Raw genomic sequence first — 21,543 nt, forward strand, 5'->3', positions numbered from 1 at the left:
CTATACTTTATCTCAATCCTCACAAACTGTATGGAAATTTGTAGTATTATGTCCACTTTCCAAATGAAAAACTTAGGTCACAGAGAGGGAAAATTTGTGCCCAAAGTAATAGTCTTTCTTCATATTCAAAATGGAAGATAACAAGCCAACAGGCAGCAATCCACTTATAAATCAAGGGAACCATAAAGATAATCAACAATCTGAGAATGAAGTTTTACCTGATGTGCCTTTTGTGTAAGTGGTTCACTTTGTGCCTGAAAGGAAGTTTGGAAAGGCTGCTGCACGGGTGGAGTTGGAGGAATCACGGACTGAGCCATGGGAGGAAATGGAGGTGTAGGAAGAAGGCCAAATCCTGGCATCTGTCCATTAGGAGGAAGTGGAACCTTTTGTTTTTTAAAAAAATTGTATGAGCAGACTTTAAGTAATTAAAAAAAAAAACCTTAGTTACTTTATATAAAACTAAAATATCTTCAATAAATTTTGATCAAGGAAAAACTGACACGCAACCAATGACTGACAATTCCTATTGGTACAGTCTTTATCCAAAGAATTGTTATATATCCAAGAATACAGGTTAAAAATCCTACAACTCATTTTAAAATTATGACTACATGATCTGGTTTTATAATTTAAAAACATAACTTCATTTATATGAGGAAGCAATGTGACGGACTGAACTTAAACTCAGAGGTACTCTCTATCGCAAACTCTCTTCAACTTTAAAGGCAATTAAGCTTTGGGGGGAGGAAAAGTGGCTAGAAGCACTGACTTTCAGGTTTATTTTAAACATTTTACTCCATGGGGAGTTTCAACCAACATGCCTAGGGTTTGAGAACCAGTAATACATAATACTTAGGGTTCGATATTTAGGGTTTCAAATATCATAATAATGAGAGTATTATGCCACAGTGTAACAATTTTCTACATGTGACATTCCAACGCTAATAGAATTAAAAGTATAATTGTAATGTCATTATAGTATCACAAAATATCTTTCTAAATTATTAACTTTCAGTAATTGTTAAACATTAGGAAATAAGTTCATAGGTTTTCTTTGTATTTTAAACAGGCTTACAAAATATTTTTCAAACTTCATTCATCAGCAAGTCATTAAAATCACAATATCAATTTCATATGACCAAATACAGGCACATCTCAGATTCGATTCCAGGCCACTGTAATAAAGCGAATATCGCAATAAAGCGAGTCACATGAATTTTTTGGTTTTCCAGAGCATATAAAAGTTATGTTTACACTATACTGTAGTTTATTAAGTGTGCAATAGCATTATGTCTAAAAAAACCAACACATATACTTTAATTAAAAAACACTTTATTGCTAAAAAATGCTAACAATCATCTGACAACACATGGTTGCCACAAACCTTCAATTTGTAAAAAATGCAGGATCTGTGAAGAACAATAAAACAATGTATGCCTGTAAATAGAATGGACTGAACATGATACAGACAAGAAAATGAATATATTCTAAAGAGATTTCTTAGAACACTTTCTAAAGTAAGTCTATAAAGTAGTATTTCCCAAAGGCTGGTTGTACAACAGAATCGCCACACAACTAAAAATAAATAAATAAATATTCTCTAGATTGACTGTAGCACCAGAAGCCCAGGATTTGTATTTTTTCCTCCTTATCCTCATAATTTAGATGCATGGTCAAGTTTAGAAAACTCTGAATTAGAGGATTTACTAAAATAAACCCAACGAACAAACCTTTATTAACTTCCTTCAATTCTCCAGTATACTGTGCTCCTTTTACTGCAGATTTCAAACTATATTCCTGAATGTTGAAGAGCTGAAAGCCCTCTAAAGCACTGAATCACACAACATTAAAAAAGAAAAAAGGAAAAAAAAAAAAAAAAAAAGGTTTCTCACAAGGGAAAGAGCTGTATAACTAAACAGGCCAGTTCCCTGAAATAGAACCACAATCTCTCTCTAAACTATTTAAACAAAAATGCCTATTAAATTATTAGCATGTAATGTTTAGCATCTGTGTTTTAATTAAAGCAAAAAGCAACTCAAATCAGTTACGTGCTCAACAGCTTTTACTACAGCTATAGTACTATTTAGCCATGCACACAGCTAAGTAACAGTGGTCTGGGAAGTGCAACCCATATGCTCTAATGAATAGATCTTCAGTTATTAAAACTCAGCTATAAGAAAAATGCCTCTACCTGATGGTGCACTGGATCCTGCTGTATTGCCATCATTCGAGGTTGAAACTGATCCATGTTTTGGTGCTGGGTATATGCTGGTTGCTGCATGCCATCTCCAGGAAATCCACTAAAAAAGATGAGTAGTCTTTTTACCCATTCGAAAATACATGAATCTTAGCCACATTTATACTACAGAAACTTAAAGAATGATGTTCAGGAGTTATTAATAATCAACATTTTACTGAATCATATATTTGCCTATATTAACTTAAATACAGCATTTTTCCCAAAAGTCATTTTTTATTGTAAATCTGACAGGATCTCCTCTCCATTCAGAAGAAAACCCCAAATACCACAACTTAAAAAAAGAATTTTAAACGACTATATGAAAAATGATTTCGTTATTAAGTGTTACTTGCATTATGCCTTATAATGACTATCAAATCTCTATCTGCTGAGGAATCCAACGAAAGCAACTCACAAGGGTGCCTGTGGAGGAGAAGCAGCGGTCGCAGCAACAGAAGGTACAGCAGCAGCAGGTGCAGAGGGCGCAACAGCAGCAGCAGGTGCTGTGGTGGCGGCGGCGGTGGTGGCGGCGGCGGCGGCAGCAGCAGCAGCATCTTCTTTCTTTGCTTCTTCCACAGCTTCCGGCTCATCATCGTAATCAAATCTATCAAGTAGCTTCTGGAATAGGTATGTATGTCAATATTCCATTTTAAAATTCAGACTGTGATTCACTGAACAAAAAACTTTATAAAAACAGATATTCACCACCATCTATAATCCCACAACGCTGTCATGTACAATTTCACCTTCCCACATGCCTCTTAGGACCCTAGTTCATAGACAATTTTTACACAAATGCCATTTTGAAAAGACACTTTAAAAAATTCTGTTTTTCTTCCCCAATTCTAAGTACAGTGTTTTCTTTTTGACTATTTTCTATATGATTTTATAACTAATTTAGTGATAGAAAGATTTTACTCAAACATTTATTTTCCTAGACTAAAAACTTTTGGAACTTTGCACACGTGAAAATGGGTACACGTTTTCAGTCGGCTTTGTAAAATGTACAAAAAGAAAGACCATCTTATCCAATCATTATAAATGCCTATAGAAAAATGTCCATATGCTGCTTGATCGAGAATATGAAAAAGAAAAAAGAGAATGGCACAGACAGGGCTGCAAAGTCTACCTGTGCACTTGCTTCTTTCTTAAAACTTCACAGCTCACCTTAGATTACCAGAAACTTTCATTAAAAAAAAACAAAAACAAAAAAATCAAAAAAACCAATCAGTGCACTTCACAGGATCACATGTCTAGAAAGAAGAGCCATTTAAAATATGGTTACATTTACTAGAAAAGAAGAAATGAAAGTAACACAACCACTACTGTGTTTTGGTAGATTATACACAATATTTCATCATCAAAAGAAGCATGCAAGGTAGATATAGTTTCTTCTTCTTACAGACAAGGAGACTAAGGCTCAGGTAATTAAGAAACATAACCAATACATGTACAATTAGGCTGTGGACAATGGTCTTTTCTACCTCAAAGCCCTCAGTCTCTGGCATCCAACAAGGCAGTCATTTCTCTCAGGCTGTGCCCTTCCTGCTCATGGATTTCCAACCTCAAATTCCTAAATTTGTGTTGTTCTGTGATAGTTCTGCCTGGAAATTCTGGTTCTACTTTATTGGACAACAGATTTCTAAATTAGGAAAGGAAGTCCCCTTCTTGGACAACACTTCTGTTTCTTTATTCATAATTCTAGGCCACGTTACTAAAAGTTCTTATTATAACCGAGCGATCTAACATGGCCCAGGCACCTTGCTGCTTTACGCACATTAGCTTACTTAACCCTCATGGCAATAAAAAAATATAGGTACTACCATAGCTCTTTTACAGTGGTACACAGTGAATACTGTAACTCAACATCAAGACAGAGTCAATGACAGGAGCCAAAATTAAAACTTGGGTCTAAACTGTCTACAAAAAAACCCACAAAGTCTATGATCTTTGCAGTTTATCGCATATAGACACGTTCCTTAAAGTTTTACGATTTATACCTATTGCTTTGGGAGAAGATTTGAAGCAATTAAAAAATTAAACTGAGATCTCTGCTATCTAAAAAGACATTTCTGTTGCTTTTTAGGAAACTGAAGATCTATGAAGCAGCCAAAATAGAAAAACTGTTCCCAGTCAGCTGTCTGACTAGCTTAAAATAGACCTTTATAGTCAAAGGAAAAGCACAGAATTCCTTTTTCTAAACTTAATGTAACTAACAAACATTGGCCAACCCACTTAAGATAAAACACTAGAGGAATTAGTTGCAATTCAAATTAACAACAAAATAAGCATGTCAGTAGCACTGCTATTACTCAACATTTCTTTTTTGGAAGTCCTAGCCACCAGAACAGTAATAAAAGAAGAAGAAACAGGCCTAGATGTTGAATGGGAAAAGTCAAATTTAGTAGCCTAGAAAATCTAAGAGAACAACTAGAAAACTAAGCTTCTAATACCATGATAATTTACAACAGAAAATAAAAATCAGTAGTTTTCCTGTATGGCATCATTAACTAAACAAAAGTGTTATGAAACACTAAACATGAAAAATGAGTAAACATCTAAGAATAAATGACACAAGAAGTGTATAAGACATATTAAAAATCTAATACATTGAGATTCTGTATAAGAAATTATCAGTACTTCTTAAATTAACCTATAAATTCATAAAAATTTAGGCTAAAGTTCATCTGGTAAAGTATCCTGTGATGATCAATTATATGTGTCAACTTGGCCAGGTTATGGTACCCAGTTGTTTGGTCAAAGATTAATATAGATGTTGTTGTGAAGGTATTTTAAAAATGTGATTAACAGGGAATTCCCTGGCGGTCCAATGGTTGGGACCCTGCACTTTCACTGCCATGGGCCCAGGTTCAATCCCTGGTCGGGGATCCCCGCAAGCCACATGTGCGTGGCCAAAAACAAACAAACAAAACAAAACAAAGAAAACACTGGGAATTCCCTGGCAGTCCAGTGGTTAGGACTCTGTTCTCAGGGCCCGGGTTCAATCCCTGGTTGGGTACTAAGGTCCGATAAGCTGCATGGTGCAGCAAGGGAAAAAAAAGTGATTAACATTTAAATTAGTAGACTATAAATAAAGAAATACACTCCATAATGTGGGTGTGCCTCAACCAATCAAAGGCCTTAAGAGCAAGGACTTAGGTTTAGGTTTCCCAAAGAAGGCATTCTCAAGACAGCAACATGAAAACCTTGCCTTGCAGAATTCAGACTCATGACTGCAGCATTAACTCTTACCTGAATTTCCAGCCTGCCACTCTGACCTACAAATTTCAAATTTGCCAGCCTCAACAACTGTGTGAGCCAATTCCTTAAAGAAAATCCCTCCCTTTCTCCCCTTCGTGTGTCTGTGTGTATAACTGGTTCTGCTTCTCTGGAGAAGCCTAACACATATGCCCAAGAATAGCCAAAGAATGCCTGAAAAAGAGTAAGGGCAGAGAACACATCTAGAAGTGAAACACAAGTTGCAAGTGTTTAAACTGTTATGTTGCAGAAATAAACAAAGATATTAGTGGGACAGAACAGTGTCCAGTGACAGACACAGAAACAAATGGGAATTAAACGTATGACAAAAATTGTGAGAATTGGCTATTTCCAAAACATAAAGATTTAACTATCTTGAACCATATTCTAAAATAGGTTCTCGATAGATTGAGACAAACATGAAAAGCAAAAATATAAAACTACTAGAAGAAAGAGAATTTTTAATACAAGTTCAGAGAGTTTTCCTAATCACAACACAACACAGAAGACTAAAAAACAAAACCACAATACATAACAATTTATGTTCACATATGGATGGGAACATACACAAATCTGTTCAAAGCAGAGTGGAACTGATTTCCCTTTTTACTTTAGAACTTTCTGTATTATTTGCATTTTTTTCCCTAAAAGCATGTATTTCTTTTGTACTCAAAAATTTTATCCAACCTTCTTTTAATAAGTAGTCATTCATAAATCACTAAGATAGAATAACAAGCAGTAATTACCATATGGATTCTTAATTTGGACTACCAGCAATAAAGTTATTGTATCTTAGAATGTTAGAAAGAATCAAAAATTTTAGAGATGATTAAACTAAAAGATACTTCATTCTAGGATTTTCAAACTTTTGTGGTTTTTGCACTGCAACTTGTAAAATGAGATGAAATTGTATATAGTCATAAATCCAGTAAATAGACATGACATAAACAAACAAGAGTGGAGTTGTCTGGGCTAACATTTCAACAGGAAGCTCTAAGCTGTGCATATTCAGCACACCTATATCCTTAGTGGCAGCTCCTTAAACATAACGAAGGCCCAACAGAGAAGTTGGGAAGACACTCAACCAAACCAAACCCTCATGTTATACATACGGTAACTAATGTTTTTAACAGCAGAAAACAGAAAGCAACTTAAATGTCTATCAATAGGGGAATGGTTAAATTGTGATGTGTCCATGTAATGGAATACTCCTAATAAGCACTCAGTAAATGTGTAGATTTACATCTATTTACCTTAACAACAACAAAGAGACAAGAGGATTAAGATCAAAACAAGCAAGTTAAAAACAGTGTGTATGTATATATATGTGTATATATATACTAAAAACACACACATATTTTTATATATGCACACACATATATAATGACCAAAAAAGAAAAGCATATATCCAGGAAATCAATTCTGAAAAGATATACAGCAAAATGTTACAGTAGTTACCTTCACGTATGGGGGTTAATGGTGAATGTTCCCCTGTTTACTTTCCTTTACACTGTTTACTTTTCCTTTATATTGAAAATTGTGCAATGAGTATATATTAGATTTTTAACCAGGAATAATAATCAATGTTTTGATGTCGAGGGGGAAAATCCCTCAAATCACAAAACAACAAAATGAACAAGCCAGAGAAGCTAGAGAAGGGGTAACTTCCACATTCCAAGTTGAGTGATGTAAACAATGGGGTGGGTTATGTGAGAGAAGCATACCTTGTCAAATGCAGTTTTTTGTTCAGGTTGGGGGAAAGCAGCTTTTTGTTCAGGTGGTTGTGTAGGAGCTGTCTTTAACTGAGCTGTGATAGCCTGAACCTGAGCCATCACAGCATTGTCAATGGCGGGAGACTGTGGTTTTGGAGGCTGTTGAAAAGTCTGAAGGATCTGCTGAAGCTTAAAGAATGGGAAGACTGATAAACCACATAATAAAGTATAATCACAGTATCAAAAGTTAATTTACTAAAAAAAAAAACCTTAATGGTGACTCAAAATAGCATAGGCACAGAGTAAACTGGAAAAAGGAACCAACCTTTTAATAACGGTTAAGTTTATTGTGAATGAATGTATCAGGGATATAAGATGTGTCACTTAAGTTTAAAAATGTATGCTGATACCCCAACAGTAGAAAATGATGGTCAGAGAAAAGAGAAAATACACTGAATTGTGAACAAGGTAAATATGTTTTCTAAAAAAGTGTAAAAAAAATCATCTCCACCAATCCAAATAATTTTAAAATCAACTGGAAATGCTAGAACTGTGAGCAACAATACCACCGCTCAGCAGTTCCGCAGTTCTCTCCAAAGGGGTACTGCTATTTCTCAGTGTGCTGTTCCCTTGTTTTTCACCTTTCCCACATTTCCCCTATTATCCCTATGTGGTATCCCTTCCCTTCCTAGTAAAGGCCTTTCTAGTTGAAAAGTAGAAATATTTCCTCCCCACAATGTGCTCATTAACTAGGAATGAAAAATAAGAACTGACAACAGTACCTAACTGCAAACAATTTAATCTTTGGATAGGCAGTTTACCTGTTGACCTTGAGTTGTCTGAAACAGTTGGGCCACAGCAGCAAAAGCATCAGAGCTGGGCAACTGTGGTACAGTTGGTATGGAGTTTGTAGTGGCTTGTGAGGGTTCAGAAGAAACTTTAACAGGAGGTGGAGGTGAACCTAATAAAGAAAAGATCATTAAGCCCTCAGTAAACTTTAACTCATAAATATTCCTTTTAATCTCCATTAAGCTTCTTTACTAAAATAATACTCCATTTAACATACAGTAAAAAATACAGATTATGGTAATACAGCCTATACTGTAACAAGCACTGAATACTTTTATTAGAAATAAGAATTACGGGAAGAAAACTATACCTTCCAAGATGTAAACTCAAGTTTCTTTCTTATAGAAAACTTCCATCACTATAAATAGACTCCAAACACTTCATGCACAAAAAATTATACCATTTTCTAAGCTCACAGATACACCTGCCATACCTTCATTATTAGTAACATTTTCTGTTACCGGGGCGGCATTACTGGTTCCTGCTGCCATGTCCAAAAGCGGTTGAATAATTTCAATTTTGAATACTCCATTTTTTTGCCAAAGGTTCAGCACACGAACTATTTTACTCTGTTATGTGTGAGAAAACATGAATATACGATAAATATTTGCATAAATAATTTATTATACCTCTTACAAAAAGAGGAGGAAAAAAAAAACACCCCAGGCTAATATTTCCATGCTATATCTGTTTCATAAACAGAAAAAAAATCTATCATCAGAATTACAACCTGGTTAAATTACACTAACTGACCTTTCTTCAGTAGTGCAATCTAGAGTAAGAAACAGAGGGGGGAAAGAAAGAGAAAAGAAATATAACCTAGAGAATCAAAAGAAATGCATTATAATACTTAAAAATGTATCTGAAGTTTCCATTATATTTTACTTATGATTACAAAGAAACAAAAAAAACAACCAGTTATCTTAGAGAAGTGAAGAATTTTCCAGGATGACTATAACAGTTAAAATATTTAAGACAATTATTGGCCTGTAATTGTTAGGTAAATTGTTTTGTGGACTAGTAAATATGAAGGAGATCCAGAGAAAACGTGTTATTCATGGTTGTAACGCTTATTTCCTACTCAAGGAATGATCTTCTTTTCTCTTGTATATTTTCCCCACAAGAGCATTCCTTCAAGAATATAAATACAGAACCCATAACACTCAAATTTATATGCCGTTTACTGTAGTCTCCAGTCTTCATTATTCTGAGTTTACCAGTGCATTTCTCCCACCTATTGGAATGTAGTTTTCTGTCTATAATGTTTTTCTATCTTTTTATAGTACATTGTAAAACCAGCTATAAATGTGAGGAATTAAATACTGTAGTCTGATTGCTAATGAATACCATTTACGCTCTAGCAGCTCTATATGCTGGGGAAAGCCATCAATTATTGGTCCCTTCCTTTTGGAATAAGCAACAATCTGAGATAAGCATTGCTCTCCTCTACTTGCAGAATTTCTTTACCATTCAACCACAAGAAATCTTTCCAACAATGTCTTCTTAAAGCAAGATTGTGTTCCTTTTATATTTCAACAATACAACATTCCTGAAGGACTCCCTAAGAAAACAGATATGACTACTATAGAAAAAACTGGGTTTTGTTTCAAGTTTATGATTATCTTTCTAGTAATACAGTAGGCTTTAAATATCTAATATACATTTAAATAGATTTAAGTAGAAACAAAAACAAAACAAGAATACAAACTTAATTTAAAAATTATAAACTATACCTTATCTTCAGATGGACAAAGATACAAATATTGGAATGTGGCAGTTATGTTTTTAGAGAATCTTGGCCCAAAAACATCTTTATCAGTTCCAAACTGATGACGAGACTGTCTCACAATTGAGTCGATTACATATAATCCCGGAACCTTGTATTCTGGTTTACACTACAAAGATTAAAGATGTAAATTCAATACAGGAAAAGCAAATCACAATTTGACACCCATTAATCTCACTTTTATGAAACTATGTATCCAAGAATTACTTCTACTTAGAAACTACTTGAATGTTTAGTTCTCACTGGCTAGCTTGTCAAATTTCCCACAGGTCTGTACAGAACTGCCATTCTCTTGATACTTCAGACCCCCAATATTTTACTTTTCTCTGATCCCTCAGTCTCCCCACGCACAACTTCCCAAAATCAACATTACTTTACCAATCCCTAAGCCACCTCCATACAAATCCACTTATTATGGATAAATCTCTGCTGTAATTCATCCTGCTCAAAAAAATAATTTTTACCTTTTAAAATTATCAAGGAGATCATTTTAACAACATATCAATTTCAACTCTATTAAAGTACAGTACCAGAGAAACAAAAACTAAAAGGAGAGGTCATTTTTCGCCTTTCAAATTGACAAGGTAAAATGAATAGACAGACACCTGCACACATTTCTGGTGGTACAACCTTTATGAAAGATGATTTAGCAATAAAAGTAAAGCCCTTATTTGATCCATCAAGTCTATTTCTAGAAATTTATCCTAAGGAAAACAATTAAGATGCCTCTGAATTTTTTCCACAAGGCTAGCCACTGAAGTGAAATGTCCAGTAATAGGGAATTGGCTCAGTAAATCGTGAAAAACAATCATATGTTAGAACACTTTGTAGATGTTTATAATAAATTCCGTGGGAAAAGCAGGTTATCCATCAGCCTATGTCTCCATTTTCCTTTTATAAATGTACATGTACATACTAAAACATGAGTAAATATTCATCATAACTGGGGTGCTGGCATATAGGTAATTTTAATTTTTTTTCCGTTTTATTTACTGGTACTTTGATTTGCTACTATAAAAACCTCTATTGACTATACTTTTTGGTCTGTTGGAGCTCTACCTCCTATCTCTCAGCCAGTATTAAATGGCCATGGACCAGAGACACTTCCACACACATTTATTAGTGTGTACTACATGGCACAGCTCCAGGTTGGGGGAGAAGACAAGGATGTCTAAGTAAGCCTCTGTTCTCAGTCTTTTACTGAGAAAGACGTGTGCTAATCACACCATATAACTGTAGAACTGAAAAACTGTTTAATTATGATGGGAGCAGGGGCAAGTTGGAAAAACTTTACGAAGTGATTTCATTTGAAGTACTCCAAGATGAGTTAAATGTCAAGAGAGTAGACAGGGCAAAGGGGAGAGGAGGCACATCAGGCTCAAGGAAGAGTCCTGTTCAGTAGAGAAGAAACTGTTGTTGAATCCTACCTCATAGTAAGTGCTCAATCAATAGTACTGCTATAAATTTTTGTTTTGTTAGGAAAAAACAAAAAAAACTCTAGTGATTAAAAAGAACTTCTAGTGACAACTTTTCTGTACAGTGGCTTTAGAAGCAATTATCCAAATTACAATTTACAAAGTAAATTACAAATACTGATCACAACTAAAATGAGGTAATAAATAAATGGATAATTACCTTTTTGATGAACTTCTCTACTATTTGAACTACATGCTTATAAAGCTGAAAAGAATGAAAAGAAAATCATTATGCAGTTTACATACTTATACATTTCCTGTAATTAGAAAATACTTAAAAATCTTGAAATCTGCACAATTTGAATTAATTCCCAAGATAATACTGAAAAACACATGGGAAATAATCCATTGTCAACCCGTAGTCAACAACTGAAAAAATCTTAACAAATCATAAAGAAACTACAAACTAGAACAGGAAACTACAAAAATTCCCCCAAACACAAGGTCCTTTTCTTAGATTTTTAATCAGTAAATCTTCATAAAGTAGTTTATCAAGGAACTTTATGAGAGGGATAAGAACAGTGGAACTGGAACTAAATAATGCAGTTTTTAAAGAGACTCACTTATTTAAGGTGTGACTAGGTAAGACATTTAATTTCATGAAGTCCAAGGTTTTTAAATAAAAATGAAGCTAATACTCCACTGATTTATGATAAGAATTAAATGAAAACAAAACAAAACAAAAAAACAAAAAACCCTCTGCCATTCTACTCTCTACTTTAATGAGTTCAACTTTTTTTTTAGCACCACACACAAAAAAGGCAATTATGTGAGGTGATGGACGTGTCAATTGGCTTAATTGAGGTAATCATTTCACAATATACACGTGTATCAAATCGTGTTCTGTTACATGATATTACTGAATTTGTCCATTATACCTCAGTAAAGCTAAAAAATATAAAGGGGAAATACTAACAACAAAACAGGTTTTGAAATAATACGTTACAATGTAGATGCACCATACTGTATTATTATGTACTTTCAGCAAAACCTGGTTCTTCGATTCAGGCCTGAACTAATTCACAAGATGCATTCTCACATTTAACAATAACATTTTCAAAATTTCAAAAACATTTTCCAAATTAAATATATTTCTTTTACTCTTACCTTAATAGCTTTAATAGCAGCTTTCGTGATGAGAATCATCTTGGCTCGAGAGATGGGAGGTTTCATATCCATAAGTGAAAAGAGCTTAAAAAACAGAAAAAGGGGAAAAAAATGGTTTAATTACAAGTAAAATTAGAGGTTAATCCTTCAGTTCTACAAATATATTTGTAATATATTAACTAAAAGAATAATAAATTTTTGGAACTAAGTTTAATAATTCGTCTAACAAAGAAAAACAAGAGCTTTCCTACATACTGGCATCACCACTTCGAAAATACAATGGGAAAAAATCATATTAAAAGTAGCAAAAAAGGGGGAAAAAGGTAAAATATTTATAAAATCTGCAACAGAAAAAATTACAAAACTTTACTGGAGAACTCAAAAATGATTTGAATGGAAACAAACACACCATGTTCCTGTACTGAAAACAGCAATACTGTGACTCAATATTTAATATTTCATTCCAAACCTCATTGAGATTTTGGAGAACTTCAAATAATTCTAACGTTCATTTGGAGAAACACATGTATTACATCAGGCAAGAAATTTAACATGCCATTATAAAGCTTGAGTTCACAATTTCTTGATTTAGTCAGGAATAAAAATGACACCATATTTAACAAATCTCACTACAGTAAATCCAACAATCAGGTGCTCACAGGAGACTTAACCACACATGCATACTCCTTCCCCCTAAAGTTTAAATCCAACCAAGATATAATGACAGCCCATAGAGGGTTACAAAGATAAAAGACATTAAGCTTATATCTAGTTTCTTAAATTCTTGTTTTTGTTTTGTTTTAATCATAGACACACACATACTCTTCTAAAAATACATCTTGAAATAAATTTCAGGGCTTCCTGAGCATTATCAACCTTATATGAACCATGTTTCCATTTCTTTCTAATTAATGTTGATATTTCAAATATGGAACCCCTAAGACATAGACCATCTTTACTAGACCACTACTAAGAGGCTACCCTAAAGCACAAAAGTCTCCTTTCCCAGAATAAATAGCCCTACCTGGCAACATACCTTAAATTCCCTGGCAACAGAATTTTCACAGCTTTTCAAAACTACAGACACAATGGACTACAGACAACGGTAACAGTAATTTTTAGAAAAAGTATGCAATGAAAGATATAATCAATATAAGAACCAGATACATACTCTGCCTAAGCAGAGAAAGGTAGAATTTTTCCATAAATAATACTAAGATACAGAAAATGGGAAAAACACAAAGATATTAACAGAGAAATTCATTTTTTAAAAAGGGATTAAGTAAATAAGGTCATTCTTTATCATTTTATTTACCAACATAATTAAAATTCTCCTTGAGAATAAAGGCTCACTAATTGAAAAACAATTAGAAAGGAGATGGTAATCTTTGAAACTATAAAAACCAATGAGAAAATACAAAATGATTTAAATTATTTCAACTTCAACACAAACTGAAAAATATCAACACTGCATGAAATATACAGCACACATTTTTTTTTTTTTTTCAGCACACATTTTATAAAAGGGCATGTTCTGCCCATTTCTAAGTTATAAAAGTTATTAAGACAGTTGTTTATTACCGTGGTTCTATTTCCTTCTCCGGACCTTAAAGCAGAGAAAGGGGATACAAAAAAGTTTACACATGGATCTTAAGAATAAGCAACAGTGGGACTTCCCTGGTGGCACAGTGGTTAAGAATCCGCCTGACAGTGCAGGGGACATGGGTTCAATCCCTGGTCTGGGAAGATCCCACATGCCGCAGAGCAGCTAATAAGCCCATGCACCACAACTACTGAGCCTGCGAGCCACAACTACTGAGCCCACGTGCCACAACTACTGAAGCCCATGCGCCTAGAGCCTGTGCTCCACAAGAGAAACCACCGCAGTGAGAAGCCCGAGCACCACAACGAAGAGTAGCCCCCGCTCGCCGCAACAAGAAAAAGCCCACGTGCAGCAACAAAGACCCAACACAGCCAAAAAAAAAAAAAAAGAATAAGCAACAGTGAGAACTACTTCTCTGGCCATTAAAAGCTTAGAGAATCATATTTCAATGAAGCCTAAGCCAGAGCTAATATTCATTTAATGTCCCAAATAGCACTTCTTGATTATTTCCGCAGTAGGGAACTCCCCATATTAAACAAAACAAAACAGACAACTGAGCACAGAAGACAGACCACTGTTATCTTCTAATGAAACGCTCCACAGTCTATACTTAAATCATAATTTACTTAAAAAAATTAAAATACAGGCTACAGGCAATAGAACAGCAAGAGAGCATTCAAGTGCTACCATCTAAGAGACAGAGGAAGGGTGTTTATTCCACTAAAGAAGGCACAACTCAGGAAAAGAGGAGGGAACCAACACTGACTGCCTATGTATAAGGAAGAATTACCTTTGGTGGTATGTTATCTTATTTAATCATATTAACAATTAACGTAGACTGTTACACCTACTTTGAGATGATGCCCAGGGAATGGGTCTGGCCTAGAATTTGTTGATTTTAAAGCTTACAATCCTTAATAGCATAGTCATCTCCTTATACAATGCTGCTTATTGACTAAATACATGCAGAGACCATTAACTATGATGGGGAATACAGACAAAATATCAAGTAGGCATCTGTGCCTGTCTATACGTATACTGTATTGATTCAGGGATAATGATGAGACATACTGAATTTAATTTGGCATGCCTACTGAATATTCAGGTAGAGATTTCAGCAGACTGGAAAATGCATCTTGAACAAAGAAGAGGTCCTGCTAGAAATTGAAAGGTCACAGAATCAAAGCCATGAGGATGAGTAAGACGAGAACAAAGATGATATAATTAACTAGGGTATACCAGGTATTTCAATGTGGTACAGAGAAGGGGGTTGCACAAAGGAACACCAGGAAAATAACAGAAATTAAAGGTATTTGGCAAGGTCAAATGCTATAAATTAGTTTTTGTGTATGGAACGACTAGTATATCATCTGCAACAGGGCAAGTGCTCAATAAACATCACTAGGTGCAGTGTTCTCCCTGTTATTACAGATCTGCATTCAGAATTAATGTAATCTGTCAAAGAAAACAAATGTGTCAAAGCAGCCAGAGAAAACCATGCAATTCTCTTATATAAAATAATAGCAGCAGTAGGACCCAAAAGGTACAAAACCTCCTTAGAAAGCCTTAGTAAGAAGAAAATACTTGTCAGCAACAGATATAGTTTGTCTTTTTGCTGTCACCAGCTAAATAACTATTAGAAAATACTAAATATGAACACTGTTCTGTTGGGTGCCTGATTTACAAAGTATTCTAAAAATTATGAAGAATCACGCACAATGATCCCTTATATCAATAAAGAACAGTTTCAAAAGAAGATAAGGAAGGAGCATATTTGGCCCATGACACCTGTAGAATTCATAGTGTTTGGGGGTTAGTCAAAGTAACATGATACTCTGCTATTTATTAACAGTATAAACTTTGACAAGTTTAGTTAACCTTTTCTAAATTTCAAGGATTTCTGAAATCTGAAAAAAAGGATTAGTAGTACTCATTTCACCTCATAAGACTGTTAGGATTAAATGAGATAATGTATATAAATCTCTTAGCCTAGTACCTGACATATAAATGGCTCAGTAAATAGAGGTATATAACGCCCTGGGAATCTTGACACACACCTCGAGTTTAATTTTTTGTTATGGCTTACCATAATACCTTTTTTGTATTACATCTACTATTCAAGTGCTAACTGAATTTAGAGAAATTTTCTCTATACTGAAAATACAGTAGTATCAAAGAGTTTTAAAGCTGTATAGCACCTTAGTACGTAATCCAGTACTCATACCAAATTCAGAACTGCTTTCACAATACACCTGGCAGGTCCCATATTAGTCCACAGGCTTAATAACTCATAACTAACCTGCCCCAATGGTTACAGCAGTCTTCTTTGTACTGACCCCAAATCTCCCTTCTGATAACCTTCCCTCCCTCTCCTGTTCTAGTTTTGCCTCTGGAGCACAGAACAACAGTGATCTTTCTCATGTGATAAAATAAATATAACCAAGCATGTTTCCCTTTCTCTTATCTTCTTCAACTATTAGCCAAATGATGTGATTTCTAGATCCGACTATCCTGGCTAATTCCTTTTAAGTATGATAAACCAAAATAAACAGGGCCCAGATATATTCCTGTAGAATCTAGTGGATTGTCTTTTGTATTAGTTTCCTATTCCTGCAGTAACACATTAGCTTAAAACAACACTTCCAGAAGTCAGAATCTCCAGACTTCCCTGGTGGCGTGGTGTTTAAGCATCTGGCCTGCCAATGCAGGGGACATGGGTTCGAGCCTTGGTCCAGGAAGATCCCACATGCCGTGGAGCAACTAAGCCTGTGTGCCAAAACTACTGAAGCCTGCACGCCTAGAGCCCGTGCTCCGCCACAAGAGAAACCACCGCAATGAGAAGCCCGTGCACCGCAAGGAAGAGTAGCCCCCGCTCGCCGCAACTAGAGAAAGCCTGCGCGGAGCAACAAAGACCCAACACAGCCAAAAATAAATAAATAAATTTAAAAATAAATAAAACTGTACCTTGTTTAAAAAAAAGAATCTCACTAGTCTGAAACCAAGGTGTTGGCAGGGCTGCCTTCGTTCTGGGCGCTCTAGGTCAAAATCTATTTCTTGCCTTTTCTAGCCAAAGGGTGCCTAAATTCCTTTGGCTCATAGCTGCTTCTTCCATCTTCAAAGCTGGCAGCATAGCATCTTCTCTCTTCCCTAACCTCTGCTTGCACTGTCAGAGCACTTTCTCTGCCTGACTTTCCTGCCTCTCTCAAGGAAGGACCCTTGGGGTTACACTGGGTTCATCCAGATAATGCAGGATAATTATCTCAACTCAAACCCTTAATCACATCTGCAAAGTCTCTTCTGCCAGGTAAGGAAACATATTCACAGGTTCTAGGATTCAGAACATGGACATCCTGGGGTAGGGAAGATCATTTATTATTTTTTAAAAATAGTGCTTAATTCATTATTAACTCACATTTATAATCAACTGAAACCCTCAGACTGTTTTCACTGGAATCTTTATCAAAACTAGATCTTCATGTTGACTTTATGTTGGTTTCTGACAGTCCTTTCAATCTACTTAGGTAGTCTGGAAATGATTTTCTGTTTTCATTGTAGCAGCTATTCCAATCAGTTTGTAAATTTCATGAACCTACTTTATATGGCATTCCTCCAACACCATGGTTTTTTAAAAACTAAAAAGAACAGGACCTACTTGTAGGATGACCTTATCTGATATTCCCTGGGCCCTGCCAGTCAGCTAAAATTCACTTAACAATACTCTCATCCTATCTATGTATTTTTAAAATTTATTCATGATGAAATCATGACAAATATCTTTCTGAAATATTTGGTTTAGAGTCATCACTAGACAAACAAACTTTACAAAAGAAAAATGTTTAATTTGGCCTGTGAGAATCTGTTCTGGCTCCTAGTGACTAGATATCTCTAGATAGAATCTCTAGATGTTCAGTCTTATCAATAGTCAAAAAGGTATAAATTAAGACAATGAGATACAGTTCTTCAATTATCTAACTGGCATGAGTGTAGATTAGCATGAAGCAAAGAACTAAAAAAGTCCATATCTTTTAAACCAACAATTCCACTTTTAGAAATCTACAATAATCAGATGTTCCCAAATTTCCCAAGATGACTTTTAAAATTAGAAAATAATTCATGTTATTAAAAAGATCTGGTAACCATATATAAAGTTTCCAAACACAAGTGCAAGGGAAAAAAAAACTGAAATACTCTAAAATGTTAATGGTATTTGGTAGAATACTTTCTTATTTTCTAGCTTAAATTTACCTAATTCACATTAATTTTATTTTTTTGTTTTTATAAACTTTATTTTTAAAGTTTTTTTTATTTTGTTGTGATTTCTCATTCTTTTTTAAAAAATATTTATTTAATTTATTTATTTTCTTTATTTTTTTTGGCTGCTTCGGGTCTTAGTTGCAGCACTTGGGATCTTCGTTGTGGTGAGCAGGCTGAGTTGCCCCACAGCATGTGGGATACTAGTTCCCCGACCGACCGGGGGTCGAACTCGCGTCCCCTGCATTGGAAGGCGGATTCTTTACCACTGGACCACCAGGGAAGTCCCAAAATTTGCATTAATTTTAAAATGAAAAAATTAAAATTCATGGATTAACAATGAAAAACTTTGTGTCTGAGACACAAAAATGCATTTCTCCAACTTGACTGTAAATAAATATACAGAATCATCATTATCAGGTACAACCTGTCCGTGGAGTAAATCGTGTCTTTGAAGTTAACAGTTATGTTTAAATCAATGCCTTGTAAACCTTTAATACAACTTTTCAAAATTGCTAAAACAAAATTTTAAAAATAATAAAAATTGCCATTTTAAATCTTTATAACTGAAGCCTTTGTGCATATAAAACCCAAATCTGAAAAATTTCTTAAATATATTTTTGACATCTGTGCATTAAAGAAAGCATCCCTTTTAATTACTGATATATGATTTACTCCCATGTAAACTGTATTTACTTTCCAGAGAGTCAAATCCTTTGAAACGCAAATAATTAACCAATTTTCCACTTGCTTAGAGGAATGTCTGGAGACAAGACAGGTCTGGCATTAATACAAAATATACCTAACAACAGAGCAAATTTACATGGCTCTTTAAAACAGAGATGAGAAAAAGAAACTGTACTGTTCTCCTGCTCCTACAGAGCGGGGTCTTTAGACTTAAACACTACAAAATAGTTCTATTTATTTCTCCATAAAATTCACTTTTCAGACTTCTAAAGCTTCCAAACCAGATATTTTCACAAACAACAAAGCTGCAAATAATATTCTCAAGTTTAAAGAGTTTAAAAATTTTTTCATACTTCGGTCTACATTTCTTTACCTTACTACACTTTCCCACAAACACATAAACTTTTCTCCTGGTTCCAGAATTTAGAGAAATGCTTTACAAAATACACAAAGTTCAAATATATACTGTTAATATTAAATATGAAACCACTTTCAAGTTAACTACTTACATTTCTACGTGCTTTACAAAAATAGAATATAGTAATATAGCAAACAGGAGTTTAAACTTCATCACTTTTTAATTATATCACCAGCCCCTAATTCTACTACCATTTGCTGCTGGCAGGACTAATTTTCTAAGTAGTTAATTTCTGAAAACTCACTTGCTACCTTGCTTCAAAGTATGCCCTAATTTATTCTTCATCTAAGACTAACTCCCTTACAATTTCCAAGGGTCTACCCTTCACTCAAACTTTTTACTTTAGAACCAAGGCTGCCTCCCCCGAATCAGGGCTTTTAACTCCTTCAGCTCCACTTACTACAACACGTCATTTTTTTTTTTTAATTTATTTATTGATTTATGGCTGTGTTGGGTCTTCGTTTCTGTGTGAGGGCTTTCTCTAGTTGCGGCGAGCGGGGGCCACTCTTCATCGCGGTGCGCGGGCCTCTCACTGTCGCGGCCTCTCTTGTTGCGGAGCACAGGCTCCAGACTCGCAGGCTCAGCAGTTGTGGCTCACGGGCCCAGGTGCTCCGCGGCATGTGGGATCCTCCCAGACCAGGGCTCGAACCCGTGTTCCCTGCACTGGCAGGCAGATTCTCAACCACTGCGCCACCAGGGAAGCCCCAACACGTCATTTTTTATTCCTTACCTCCATTTTGATTCACTGAACTGCAATCAATCCTCAACTCCTTCCTTTTCACTTGTTCGAGAAATAGGTCAGGATGTGATTTTAGGAAATGCCAAATATTTTATCCATGCCATTACTCTACTTTACTAGCACAGATGCCAGGTTTCAAAATCACTTTTACTATGCCTCACTAAACTTTGTGTCCAACCAAAGTTGGCCATAAAACATTTTTTTAATAGTAATCTTTTATTTATTTATATTTTTATTTTTGGCTGTGTTGGGTCTTCGTTTCTGTGCGAGGGCTTTCTCTAGTTGTGGCAAGCAGGGGCCACTCTTCATCGCGGTGCGCGGGCCTCTTCGCTATCGCGGCCTCTTTTGTTGCGGAGCACAGGCTCCAGACGAGCAGGCTCAGTAGTTGTGGCTCACGGGCCTAGTTGCTCCGCGGCATGTGGGATCTTCCCAGACCAGGGTTCGAACCCGTGTCCCCTGAATTAGCAGGCAGATTCTCAACCACTGCGCCATCAGGGAAGCCCCCATAAAACATTTTTATGAATTAAATAGTTCCTTCCAGACGTCAATCAAAGAAATAAAAATTTGTTCCAGAATATAAAATCATCTGATTAGAAGAAAAAAAATTATCTCATATATTATATATTTTATCTATACCTATTTTTCTCCCCACAAAGTTGTAATGACTAGATCTATACAAAAGCATGGGATTAAAACTGAAAATGTTAACATTTATAAAATCCCTAATTTAAAATTTTAATTGTGAGTATAAATTAGTAAATGAAACATAAACACCTAAAAGCATATCTTAAGTTTTAAACATTGATTGTATCTATTGCATTACTGTGGATGACTTAAAAACTCCCAAACTTCATCATTCTTAAACTTTGGCGAATCCTTCCACAAATATACATTACAGTGCCTTGCTACCTTGCTTCAAATATACAAAAGTTGTTTAGGGAGCCCTCTCCCTTCATAAACAATACAGTAGACAAAAATCAGCTGCTCAAAAAACTTCAGAGTAGCCATGTGGGGCTGTGGACTGGGCTCAGGCAGCCTCTTACAGCACTCTGTCAAATCACACCACCCCTCCAGTTTCCTTACCTCTAAAATGGAAGGAAGGTAAAGGCATATATAAAACACCTAACCGGTATGCTGGCATCTGGTTGGTATTTAATGAGCAAATGCAGGATTCATTTCCTGTCCTTCCCTTGAACTGGCTCCACTGGATTACTTCTTAAAATAGCATGTAAAAACTAAAGATATCCTTTGAACAAACTTAGGATTCAGGATCAACAAAATAACTTCCAGAGCCACTCAGTAGCTAAGAGATATTGTTTTCAACCTGATAGAAAATCAGATCAAGCAACAAAACAATGAAAATGGTGTTAAAACCTGACTTTTTGGTGTTTTTCTTTAAACAGCTTTGAGATATAATTA

At 35.2% G+C, this 21,543-nt stretch overlaps 1 protein-coding gene across 3 annotated transcripts in view; it reads right to left on the reverse strand.

Moving 5' to 3' along the window:
- SCAF4 (SR-related CTD associated factor 4) overlaps positions 1 to 21,543 on the reverse strand; it is a 56,081-nt gene that overhangs the window by 22,761 nt on the left and 11,777 nt on the right. For 2 of the 3 annotated variants that reach the window (XM_082459757.1, XM_082459755.1), the window contains exons 2-10: positions 12,427 to 12,510; positions 11,480 to 11,524; positions 9,792 to 9,953; positions 8,492 to 8,627; positions 8,031 to 8,170; positions 7,222 to 7,398; positions 2,655 to 2,857; positions 2,192 to 2,300; positions 219 to 383 (exon numbers count right to left, since the gene is read on the reverse strand). In XM_082459757.1, coding sequence (XP_082315883.1) covers positions 219 to 383; positions 2,192 to 2,300; positions 2,655 to 2,857; positions 7,222 to 7,398; positions 8,031 to 8,170; positions 8,492 to 8,627; positions 9,792 to 9,953; positions 11,480 to 11,524; positions 12,427 to 12,510 — 1,221 coding nt within the window. The remainder of the gene's footprint in view (positions 1 to 218; positions 384 to 2,191; positions 2,301 to 2,654; positions 2,858 to 7,221; positions 7,399 to 8,030; positions 8,171 to 8,491; positions 8,628 to 9,791; positions 9,954 to 11,479; positions 11,525 to 12,426; positions 12,511 to 21,543) is intronic. The other variant, XM_082459756.1, reaches the window with a different exon arrangement.

The sequence above is a fragment of the Balaenoptera physalus genome (genome assembly GCF_965194825.1).
Source record: "Balaenoptera physalus genome assembly, chromosome: 4".
NCBI classification, from domain to species: Eukaryota; Metazoa; Chordata; class Mammalia; order Artiodactyla; family Balaenopteridae; genus Balaenoptera; species Balaenoptera physalus.